Raw genomic sequence first — 12,777 nt, forward strand, 5'->3', positions numbered from 1 at the left:
GTTTCAGATCGAGATGTTGGTTGAATTAAGACAAATTTCAAATAGCAGCAAAGACAGTTTAATTCATTTTTCTTAATTGGTCGAAATAACAAACTGATTTAAAAACGAGACCTGATTGCAAAATAAATAAATAAATAAATGCTTCACAGATATACTCCAAAGCAACGCTGTCCAATGTTTCCTTCATTCTTTTATGTAATTTCCCCTGTGCCTGTGTTTTTCATTGTATGATTCTAATGTCTGATTGTAATGCACCAACTGAGCACATCTGTTCACGTTCTATTGCATTTATGGAAGTTTTACAGATATACGTATATTTTAAAATGGTGGTATATTGCATAGCCTGTATAACCTCCCCATTTGGGTGTTTCTTAACGCCCAGTGTAAAGTAACGCCCCAAGGATAAGGTTTCGGATCACTGTATCTACGGACAGGATTATGGGCTAAAAGAACGCCCACGTGGTGGTCATGTTTGGCTTTTACAGCCAAGCTGTGTCTGATAGATTTCTAGATTACGGTGTTTTGTACACGCAAACCTTTTTAACTACTGCTATATGAAAATCACAACATGGTCTCGCTACGGTGCAGAAATACTCATATATATATATATATATATATATATATATATATATATATATATATATATATATATATAGGCTATATATGTGTGTGTTTTCGCTGTTAAAAGTATCTTGATGAATGCCAACACAAAGCCAGCTGCTTGGTATTTGTCGGCCAAACTTCTTAAATTTTGTGTGTATGATGTCATGGCGTCGGCTTTTTGGTTGATGTCTTTTTTTATCCTGGGAATGTTGTTATTCCTTTGGAATTGCTTTGGAATTCAAAATTAACCTGGCAACCCTCCTCCCATCTTGAAAGCGGAAAAACACGCCTCTTCCGGACACGTTGTTGCATCAGAATCTGGATTGTAGCGATGGCAGGACCGGGAGAACTGGGTAGGCTGAGATATTACGCTGTTCCCTCAACCTTTCTTGTAATAACACATTAGTGGTTGTGGCGTTTATGGTGAATCGATTTTTTTCCATAATATACAGTCCTGCAGTTTTCACAGTCTAAAACACAATTATTAGACCTACATTGTCCTCATGGTTGCAGTTTGTTACTGACAAATGTGCGGCTAGCTATATAGCTAGGCACTGATTCAGATGGGTAGCTTGTTAGCTTATTGAGCTGGTAGGTAGATTCACAGCTGCTAGCTAGATGTAGTATTTTGATTATTCCTGTCCTGTTTTGCCACGACCCTTTCAAGCGTCGCTGACTCGCGAGCTTCATTACATTTTGTCATTCAGGTGACATTTTGGTTCATTACAGCCTGATCACGTCAGCAAACTATATTTTGGTAAAATACTTATTTCCACGTGTTGGCGGTCTAACACCGGTTCACTTTGCGAACTAAACACTTCCAAGTGCGACTTTGGTGAGGGATAATTTAAAAGCTAATCATTTCGCCTGACACCCATATAATAAGCTGCCAAACACCGTTAGTTAATTGATTTATGTTATGTTATTCATCACTTACTATTCATGCCACTGTAGTTTGTTGGACACGTAGTTCTGTCAATATCGATTTCAAGTTTGGCATAACGCGCACTGTACTGAAAGTATGGATTGTGGAATGTGTACAATAAAAGCTACGAATAACGAAACTGTACTCTAATCATCTGCTCTGCTGTAGGCTACTCGTGTCCTATTCGTGTAGCTAAAATTGCTTGGGTGCAACAAAGGGAAACGACAAACTTCCCCGCTGTAAAGGATTATATAACGTTTGCATTTTTGTCATCATTAGGATATGCAGTGATATTTGTTTTTTGTGTGGGTGTTCACAGCTTTTGATCATGACTTCTTGCTGCACATAAGCGACGAAGTCAAGAGGGTGGCGGCCCTGAACGAGTACCTGAGCGTCCGCAGCTATCTGGCCGGATTCACCGTCTCTGGGGCGGACCTGGAAACCTTTGAGCTCCTTCGTGAGCCTCCGTCCCCGCAGCACGTGCATGCTCTGCGCTGGTACAGGCACATATCGGCCCTGCGGACGAGCCAGCATGCACCAGCCCTGAATATAAACCCCAGCACAGAGTACAGCTGTGAGTAGATGTCCATCCATTCAAGTCCATCCCCCCTGTCCTGGTGATACAGTTTGTTTTAGATTAATGGACACACCCCAGTCAGAAAGTCTTTGCAAAATGCTGATTTGCCTGGGTAGTCTCCCTCCCTCACAGACCTTTGTAAAAATTTCAAATAAGTTTAACAGAAGTACCTCAGTATGCATTAACGTTACCATGCAACACACATAGAGGCAGTAGAGGCAGTGATTGACTACTATTGCTGAAGATCTATCCTGTTTTTCAGCAAAGGAGAAGAGGGTGCAGCCTTCTTGGTCTCCTCCGACAGGAACAGAACCCCCAAAACTGCGACTGTACAACAGCCTTACTCGCTCCAAGGTTAGAGTTTAGGCTGTTCTGCCACTGCTCTGTTGTGGATAAAGGCTCATTTTTGACAATGGAATGCTTATCATTGTGGGTTTTGCTAGTTGGCACCTGATTGTATGTGCAGTCATTGTTTTTATGCCATGTCTGTGATTGGTTATGGGTTATGGGAGAAGTTATGGGTGCTCTGTGTGTGTTTGTGATTGGTGCAGGAGGTGTTTGTCCCACAGAATGGAAGGAAAGTTCTGTGGTACTGCTGCGGACCCACTGTGTACGATGCGTCACACATGGGCCACGCCAGGTAACCCAAAATTAAAGAGTTTTCAGTCTGCATTTCCTGATATGACATTTTGACTCTGCACCTTTTGCCCATAACTTTCTGTGGTGCGTATGTTTGTTTTCTTGTGGTGCCCCCACCATGTGCCAGAGTACTGTGTACACAACTGTGTACACAACAGACAAGGCCCTATTCTGCTGCAGGGAGTTTTGTTTCACCTCCTGAAGAGATTCCATGGAAACTAACAGTGAAAGCACTTCTGTAGTACATCTTTGTGTTCCAGCATGTGTCAGTGAACTGTCAGTTTACATGGACCTTGGTTGTTTCAGATCGTACATCTCATTCGACATCCTACGAAGAATACTGATGAACTACTTTGATTACAATGTCTTTTACTGCATGAACATCACAGACATCGATGATAAAGTAAGAGAAATTTGTTACATCTGCATGACTATCTCATCTAAATGTCATGGACGTTCTCCCCCTTCAGTGAGTCATCAAAATTTGTCGGTTGTTTAGTTCTGAAGATGCTTCTCCATGGTAACGGTATTCTGCTTCACAGATCATTAAAAGAGCTCGACAGAACTACCTGCTGGAGCAGTACAAAACCAGGAAACCTGCCCCATCACAAGTGCTGCAAGACGTGCTAACAGCCAGGGAGGTGAGTGCTGGGAAATGTAGAATAGGCACATAGAAATGTGGGAAATGGAATGTAGGCACATAGTGGTCAAGTTGAATTTTCAGTTTAAATTTTATCCAAATTGAGTGAAATTCAGAAGTTCAGTTTCAAGTTTGACTGAAAAGTCAGCTTTCTTTTTCTTGCTTTAATGAAGGTTGCGAGACGTGTGGATGTATGTACAGTACCTGTACATACAATGTTCTCAGTGTGAACAGTGGTGAGATGTGCTCAATCTTCCACAGCCTTTTCAGGCCAAGCTGGTGGAGACAACAGAACCCGACAAAAGACAGATGCTGGAGCGGCTGGATGCCGCAGTGGCCGCTGCACTGGGTCCCCTGCAGGGGGCGCTGCAGGATGGAGCTGCAGACACTGTCATACTGAGCCATGCCCAGGTAGGATGATGTTTGAGCCAACAAAGTGGTGAGGCATCATTAACCTCTGTAAGGGTGCTGCTGTCAAGGATTATCAGTGATTTTAACCAATCATGATGTACTTTATAGAGAAGTCTTTTCATTGGTTCAGACAAACCAATGTTTTTTTTTTGTTTTTTTTGTGGCAGCTCTACTCATTGTTTTTGAGACTGATTTATTAGGTCCATCTATTAATTATCTGCTGGTTTTAATTCTTAAAGGTTTTACTGGATGAAGCTAAGGATCTATTATCTGATTGGCTGGATTCCCAGTTTGGCAGTCAGGTGACAGAGAATTCCATCTTTTCACTTCTGCCAAAGTATTGGGAAGGAGAGTACCACAAGGACATGGATGCATTGAATGTAAGGGCAAGATATTGGTGCACAAATGTGAAAATATTATTTATGGCTTAACATAATGGTGTATTGTTCTTCTGATTTAAAAAAAATGTGTGCTGAATTGCGTTGAATCATTAAGAGAGAATCTATCCAGAATTTTTTTTTTTTTATATGAACAGGAAATGCTAAATTTTCACATGTATGGAACTTGACATCAGAAATTTCTTTTTAGCAGTCAGGTATTGTGAATAGCACCCCTAGGGAATGTGTTAATCTTTCATTACTCAGAATGCCTTTAGTAAACAGCACATTTATTGCAGCACATCTATACATCATATTCCAACCAGTCACTTTGCTTATGTTTTAATATCCATTGTACCACCATTCCCAGGTGCCTTGTAATGGCTTTGCCTTTGTCTGAGTTATCTCCGAGCTCTGTGTGTCTGTGTCCAGGTGCTTCCTCCCGATGTACTCACCCGGGTCAGCGAGTACGTGCCTGAAATTGTGGAGTTTGTCGAGAAGATTGTGGGCAATGGTTTTGGGTGAGCTGGAATTTCTGCATCGTTCACCTTTCTAATGTCTCTGGTAATGGCTGGAGATCACCTGAGAGAATAGAATCGGGGATCACTTTGTTGTCCAGAAACATTATATAGTGAATAAAATAAATAAAAAAGTAAAATTATATAGAAAAAATGCATACAGGCATCATTGGAAGATAACACGCAAGATGGTCTTTTGTCCCCTCCCCTGGCAGTTATGTGTCCAACGGGTCAGTGTATTTTGACACAGCCAAGTTTGACGGCAGCGACAAGCACTCTTATGCCAAGCTGGTGCCAGAGGCAGTGGGGGACCAGAAGGCCTTGCAGGAGGGAGAGGGTAAGTACAAGTACTGGCATACGTTTTCAAAGAGTGTTGGGAATTCTGGGTGGTTTGTCCAGCACTTGCTCTCGGTGCATTGATGCTCCCTTTTGTGGGCCGTCACTCTACTAATCGTCCATCGCCTGTTGTCACAGGTGACCTGAGTATCTCAGCTGACAGGCTCAATGAGAAGAAGTCTCAGAGTGACTTTGCCCTGTGGAAGACCTCCAAACCTGGGGAACCATCCTGGGACTCCCCCTGGGGGAAGGTAAGTGTTAGTACACTTGTACCTGCTTCTCAGCAGTCTGCACCAAATTAAAACGGACCTAAATTATGACCCAAAAATTCTGAGCTTAGCTTAGTCTTTCATTCCTGTATGAATTGCATTATTCACTGGATGTAAGTTAGAATTTTTCATGTTTTCACAGGGTCGCCCTGGTTGGCACATTGAGTGCTCTGCTATGGCTGGCTCAATTTTGAGAGAGTCCATGGACATTCATGGAGGAGGATTTGATCTGCGTTTCCCCCATCATGACAATGAGTTGGCACAGTCTGAGGTAAGGATTATCAAACCGTGCATTAGTACATAATAAATACTGGAGTTGATTTTGAAGGTTGGGTTTACGTAAACACATTTTTGGTTGTCTTCTGACAATCTTAATATTCTGACCTTGTCCTGTCTGTGAGCGCATTCCACATACTCTCTTGAAATGTATCTGAAAACAATGATAGAGATTATATATAATATGTACATATATAAAATGTGAGTATAGACTCAGTTGTTTTTTTTAGTTGAAATGCATTGCTGAATATGGCTGATTTTGGAGAGGACTCTGTTTCAGTGCTATAAGCATGGCCACCACCTGCTGAAGAAAAACAAAAGCATTGCAGATGGTGATGAGCCAAATCTGCATTTGTCTCCACACAGGCCTTCTTCGACAATGACCACTGGGTCCGCTACTTCCTGCACACGGGCCACCTGACCATTGCAGGCTGCAAGATGTCCAAATCCCTGAAGAACTTCATCACCATTAAGGATGCGCTCTCCAAACACACCGGTACCACCTGAAAATTCACACTTACAACCACATGCTATGTCCTGTCCAAACACACAAGTATACTTTACTTGGCCAAGCACATGGTAAGTGATGCTGAGATGTTATTTTCTCTCTCTCTCTTTTCTCTCTCTCTCTCTCTCTCTTTCTCTCTCTCTCTCTCTCTCTCTCTCTCATGTCCATTGCAGCTCGGCAGTTGCGGCTTGCTTTCCTCATGCACTCGTGGAAGGACACCTTGGACTACTCCAGTAACACGATGGAGTCTGCCATCCAGTACGAGAAGTTCCTGAATGTGAGCAGCGCACCATCACAGCCATAATCACACGTTTGTACTGGCCTCCATAGCTACGTCAGCTGTTATCGTGTGTGTGCTTGTTTGTAATGTAATGAATGTATATGCAACGCTGTCTGGCTGCCTGCAGGAGTTTTTCCTCAATGTGAAGGATATACTGAGAGCCCCTGCTGACATCACTGGCCAGTTTGAGAAGTGGGAGGGGCCAGAGATGGAGCTGAACCAGAGGTGAGCTCACAGAGCCCCCTCCACACTGAACTGTGGAAGTGCCTTAGAGCAAAAACTTACCCACACTCAACAGGCCAGGCACTGCTCATCAATGCCATGGGCTAGCCCCAGCTAAGCCTTAACAGGACAACTGGCTCACTACAAATCTACAATCAAAAACATGTTTGCTGTGACTCAGAACATAACCAATATAATCAGCTGCAAATAGCAGAATATGAGGGGTGTTTAATTCTCGTTTCGTCATCCCAGTTTCTACGAGAGGAAAGCTGCGGTTCACGAAGCCCTGTGCGACAACATCGACACGCGAACCGCTCTGGAGGAAATGAGGTCACTGGTTGGCCAGAGCAATGCTTACATCGCCAGCCGGAAGAGCGCCAAGTTGGCACCCAATCGCTTGCTGCTTGAGAGCATTGCCCTCTACCTCACCAACATGCTGAAGGTGAGGCATTGGTCACTCACTTCCTGTTTTATGGGACAGACTGTTGGATTGTTGTGCAGCCATCACCAGCTGACCACCCCCCCACCCCTTCTCTCTCTCTTTCTCTCTCTCAGATGTTTGGGGCAATTAACGGAGCGGAGTCTATCGGGTTCCCAGTGGGAGGAGATGGACAGAATGTGGACGTGAGTATGGTGGAGAGAGTCGTCACTAAATATGCAAAGCTCTCATTTCCTGATTTTTGCATTTAACAGAGACATTTGCTGAGGAATGAAGACATTCCTTTTGTGGACAGCGCATTTGTTAAGCTCACATTTTTTTGCTTCCAATCTGCAGCTGGAAAGCACTGTGATGCCCTACTTAAAAGTGCTGTCAGACTTCAGGGAAGGAGTTCGGAAGATTGCCAGAGAAGAGAAGGGTAAATCCTGGCTCTCGTAAACGTGCATTTCCTGTTTATTTATGATGGGTAAACTATTAACTTGCTGTAATATCATAAATAGCACACACTGCATTTTGCAGTAGAGTGCAGCCTTCTGGTTGACCACTGGGTGGCTCTGGACTTTGTGAATTTACTCATTTGTAATGAGGCTGCGCTATCCCCCATAGTGATTATCATTAGTGAGCCGGCAAGCTCTTCCTCCTTTTTCACAATATTCCTGTTATGAACTGATTTTGCCAGTTCAGTGTCACTGCTGACTGTGACCACAGCAGTAGGTGTAGACGGAGTCTCATGTTTAAATCGTAGGTTACCACTGCATTAGTTCCTCCAAACAATGTCTTTGGTTCACACAAACTATCAGTCGTCCTCAGTGTGAGACGATCCTTTCCTTTACTAACTAGCTGCAGTCTCTCCTATTGTATTGCTGATTTTGTAGTACTGTTCTTGTGTGCAGTGTGTAAAATACACACATAATTTGCACTTGGATGCATTGGATCCTTGCTTGGCTGTGAATGGCATGGCAGTGACTCAAGAGGCACAATTGCCAATTCCAAATTGAGGATGTAAAATGGTAGAAAAATTGCTAAGGAAAGGAGAATATATTCAAGTATTGTGACCGTGTGTCTATGGTTTATTTGCCCCCCCCCCCCCCCCCCCACAGTGACAGAGGTTCTGCAGATGTGTGATGAGGTGAGAGACAGCACCCTCCCAGAATTGGGGGTACGCCTGGAGGACCATGAAGGTAACACACTCACCCATCACTCTGATCTCAGTCTCCACTAAATGAAAGACCCCCATACATTCCACCCCTCAGTGTGCTATTAATGCATCTGATTGTTTTTAAGACTAGTGCTACACCTCTCCTCTCTCTCCCCAGGTCTCCCCACGGTGGTCAAACTGGTGGACAGAGAGACCCTTCTGAAGGAGAAAGAGGAGAAGAGGAAGGTAAGAGCAGCTAATTAAAGGCCCCATTCATCCAGCCGTGCCTATTCTATTCATAGCCACCATCATTCATCTCCCGGCTATCTCACAGTCACAGTGAGCCTATCTGTGGCTCCCTCAGTGGAAAACTGTGCCCGGCTCCTTGCGCTCCGAGCTCATTGCTAAGAAAAGAAAGTGTCAGCCGCTCAGACAAAGCCATTAAAAATGCATGGGTGCCATCCCAGTGCTGCTCCTTCAGAACATAAAGGGAAGAGTCTTGTTGCACTTGCTGATTGTGAGGCCTGTTTTGAGTTACGTGCATTTAGACACAATTAGGCTGTCGGCTTTGCTTACTCATCCTGGGGGTGGGGAGGGTGGTCCAGCTTATGTGTGTCCTTGGTCACTGGTTGCCTGGCGCTTCAGTAGGAGCCTTGAGAAAGCTCACCCTAGTAGCAGGGTCAGGGCTCTCCATCGCTCTGTGACATCACAATCAGAGAAGTGCAGAGAGAGAATTTCACATCACCATTCCAGGTCATTAGTGGTGCACGCTCTGTGTAATCCTGCACACTGGTGTTTACGGGGGCAAGCATGCAAAGCCTGCACTCACACTGTTGAGCTCAGGGCAGGGGGGGGGGGGGGCTGTTGGGGGTGTTCAGCTTTATTCTAAGGTTTAGGGGCGCTGCTGACCATGCAGTAGTGGTCACATTCCAGCGGGTTCAGGCACGTGCTGAAACTGAAAGGACGGACTGCAGCACAGCGTGGTTTTAGAAGGGCTCTGTTCTAAAGTGCAGGACACACTGCTTTGGTTTAGCATGCTGTTCACAAAAGCAGGTAAATGCAGGTGATCAGAAATGAAGCAGCTCAGATGTGGTGGGCATTAAATATATTTTCCATCCTAGTTGAATACTTGGTTTTTGTTTTTCGTAAGTGTACTCAACGCTCTGTGTTCTTATTTGAGATCATGTGGCACCATTGGAAAATGTGAATGTGAAAGGCAGCTTTGTTTTAGTGTCCCACTAATAAAACAATTTTAGTACTTAGTCAGTAAAAAATTATTAACTTAGTCATTATTTTTTACTGTTTGAAACATATGGTGCCTTTAAGCAACAAGGGAATTGCCAGTAATACTGTTGTATACCATGGTGTAGCTCCAATGGGTGCTACTGCTAGTTCCCCTACAAAAAATATAATCTTTTCTCTCCTTGTGTTGTCTCAAAGGTTGAAGAGGAGAAGCGGAAGAAAAAAGAGGAGGCATTAAAAAAGAAACAGGAGCAGGAAGTGAGTTAACTGTGTCCACTAAAATACACAGGGACAAGACATGAGTAAACTATACACTAATGAGGAAACATGAACAGGAAATTGGTAAACTGTGTCCACTAAAAATAAAGAGGAACAAGAAGTGAACTGTACACACCAAGGAGTTCAGTGGTATGCACTAATGAGGAAACCGAAACAGGAACAGGAAGTGAGTAAACTGTGTATCCTTGAAAAAAATAAACAGGGATAGGAGGTGCATAAACTGTGGCTTCACGTATCACAGTATCAGTGTGCATTTTCACTGTGTGGTCTCAGGCTGTGGTCAGTTTTTTGGTGCTGAGACTCCTCTCTGTCTCAAATGGTCTTTGTTTACTCTTTAACTTCCTTGGTGAGAATTTTAACTTGCCATCATGTCCACGTATATGATTAAGCAAGCTAGTCCACAGGTCTGGGCTGAGACAACATCACCTTTTCTGTTCTTTTCACTGCTGGCCTAGGCTTCACTTAAAATAGGTGTGTGCGTGTGTGCGCGTTTGTGTGTGTGTGAGTGTGTAAGTGTGTGTTTGTGCATCTTCTGAACACTGTGAAAGGCTAGATACTCAACCATACTCCCTTCTCTTTCCAACAGAGAGCTCGGTTGGAAAAGATGAAGATTCATCCCAGCGAGATGTTCCGCTCAGAAACAGACAAGTACTCCAGCTTTGACGAAACGGTAAGGAAAGGATTCAGATTCAGATTCAGACAACTTTATTGATCCCAAGAAGGGCAAATCGTTTGCAGCTTACCCAGTCCATACACACAACTCCGGTTGTGCATTGATTATCAAATCTCTCTTAATTTTCTGACCTGGACAATAAAGTTTGTACATTCCCATGAACAGGTCCTTTTGTACAAAGTGAAGATTAGTAACAGAGAACACTGACATTGGCAAATATCCAGTGAATCCATACCTGGATTCAATCAACATGTGTGTTTAAAATAGGAGTTAATCAATCACCAGAATTAAATGTTCATATTCTGTTTGTCGGGGGAAAAAAATCCAGTCCCAGATCAGTGACTCTGCACAGCTATGGCTTAACCTACAAGGTCCAAGTTAAACTATGTGGTTGTTCGCTGCACTTGGAACGGTACTTCTCTCTAGGGTTTTCGACACACTTGTTCCTGGTTATGGTTATACACTTTGTTGTACGTCACTCTGGATAAGAGCGTATGCCAAATGCCTGTAATGTAATGTCTATGATAAAACAAAAACTTAATCCACTTATTTTTGATCTGGGCTGTTATTTTATTGCTGCAGGGATTCCCCACTCATGACGTTGAGGGAAAGGAGATCAGCAAAGGACAAACCAAGAAGCTCCGTAAACTCTATGAGGCTCAAGAAAAGTTGCACAAGGAGTACCTCGAGGCCACCCAGAACAGAAGCTGAGGATTCTGGATAATAAACCGGGCCTCCAATCTAGACTGACCTCGCCCAACCCCAGGCGCCGCCCACAGCATCTGCACTTTCCTGCCCTGTCGCACCTGCCAAAATAGACCCTCACTTTGGGACCTGAGGGGGGAGCACTTGCTGTTTTTCACCAATGGGAGGAGCTGATTTATACATAGCATTTTATTTGGTGTATAAATTTGCAGTGAAATGACTGTGAAGTAAAATGATGAGTGAGTCAAGTGAGTGTGTGTGTGTGTACCCTGCCTTTTGATGGGTTTTCCCCAATGAAAAAAATACAGACTGCATTTTGTTTCAAATTTGTATTTGTAATGTAAGGACTGGGTCGTAGCAGAGCATTTTCCACTAGCTGCTAAACTTTAATGACTGAAAGAAACATTTAAATGTGTAAAATATGTAATCAATGTAGCTTTGTCTTACGCTTGACCCTGTGTCTGAAGGTCTGTGCACAAGGTAGTGGGTATAAACGCTAAGGGGGGCATGAGACTCAGGCCATTAGCAGAAACCAAAGACTGGGGTGAGATTGTTACAGACTGGTAGTTATTGGGAGAAAGGAAATATTTCCTGCAGAATGAATCATTTGAACCTGTTGCTTCTGAACAGAATTCATTTGAAAACCTTGAACCTTTTGTGCCATATTAGTGTGTGCTAGTGCATGGAAACCAAGGCAACTAAGTACAACAGTTCTGATGGGAAAAATAAATCCCAGTTCTGTTTTCCTTAAGTCTCTCTGTAAACTGTGATTGTTCAGTAAGTTTTACCTTCATTGTCAAGTTTGTGTTGATTGATTGATTGATTGATTGAAATTCTTTATTGATCATTAAAATACACAAGGCCCCTCTAGCCAGAGATGCCCCAGGGGGGGTGGGGTGGTTATGGAGGGTGTTGAAGGGGCATCATGAAAAGGCAGCCAACGGGCTGCTAGCAGCTTCTAAACATACATCATTTCATTTAAAAAGAAAGATCAATCACAATACAAATGTGTAACAATATTAATCCATAAACATTCCAATATACAGTTCAGGTGAAGTGCTGTAGTGGTCCCAAATTCCTTGACTGAAAAATACCTGGAACATCATCCTAATAAATATTCAATCACAATATACAATATACAACAAAATGTATCTATACAATCATAACAATATACAGTGCAGATAAAGTGCTGCACCTAAAACATCAACCTAATAAATACTGTTCCATGCTGCTCATTTAAGATGGCCACTCAGCCATTTTTTCAATGAGGACTTAAAGCTAACTAATCATCTTAATGCTCATTGGTAGCCCATTCCAAAGAATGGCAGCTGAGTACAGGAAGGTGTCCTTCCCCATACAGCTCTTGAACCTAAAGGGAACCAAATCCGTTGTGCTCCTTCTTGTGGTGTAATTATGGTTTTCCCTAGTACGGGTAAAGTAGTTGCACAGGTACTTTGGGACAACATTATAGACAATCCTGTGAGCTGGACACAATTTAATCTGCAAAACTCTCTCTTCCACTCTCAGCCATCTGAGGTTGATAAAATGAACTGGAAGGAGATGCGTCCTAGATGGAAGTTTAAGGATCAAGCGTAACAATTTGTTTTGCGATGTCTGTAACTGTTGGGTAAGACGTAAATGGATGAGGGCATTAAGGAAGCGCATTAAAGCCACTGTATTGGGACAACTGAGGAATATAACTCAACGCCGCTTCAACCAC

The 12,777-nt window shown here is 43.2% G+C and overlaps 1 protein-coding gene across 1 annotated transcript; it reads left to right on the plus strand.

Moving 5' to 3' along the window:
• The first annotated feature begins 854 nt into the window (after positions 1-854).
• Positions 855-11,927, plus strand: LOC118226819 (cysteine--tRNA ligase, cytoplasmic-like). Its single transcript, XM_035416743.1, has 23 exons — positions 855-956; positions 1,848-2,102; positions 2,368-2,459; positions 2,657-2,745; positions 3,051-3,147; positions 3,287-3,385; positions 3,646-3,795; positions 4,035-4,175; positions 4,605-4,693; positions 4,906-5,027; positions 5,165-5,277; positions 5,438-5,566; positions 5,938-6,067; positions 6,253-6,356; positions 6,487-6,584; positions 6,834-7,023; positions 7,137-7,205; positions 7,357-7,438; positions 8,121-8,201; positions 8,337-8,404; positions 9,599-9,658; positions 10,266-10,349; positions 10,935-11,927. The coding sequence occupies exons 1-23, from the start codon at positions 935-937 to the stop codon at positions 11,061-11,063; spliced, it is 2,493 nt and encodes an 830-aa protein (XP_035272634.1). The 5' UTR covers positions 855-934; the 3' UTR covers positions 11,064-11,927.
• The last annotated feature ends 850 nt before the right edge of the window (positions 11,928-12,777 follow it).

The sequence above is a fragment of the Anguilla anguilla genome, chromosome 5 (assembly GCF_013347855.1).
Source record: "Anguilla anguilla isolate fAngAng1 chromosome 5, fAngAng1.pri, whole genome shotgun sequence".
Taxonomy (NCBI): domain Eukaryota; kingdom Metazoa; phylum Chordata; class Actinopteri; order Anguilliformes; family Anguillidae; genus Anguilla; species Anguilla anguilla.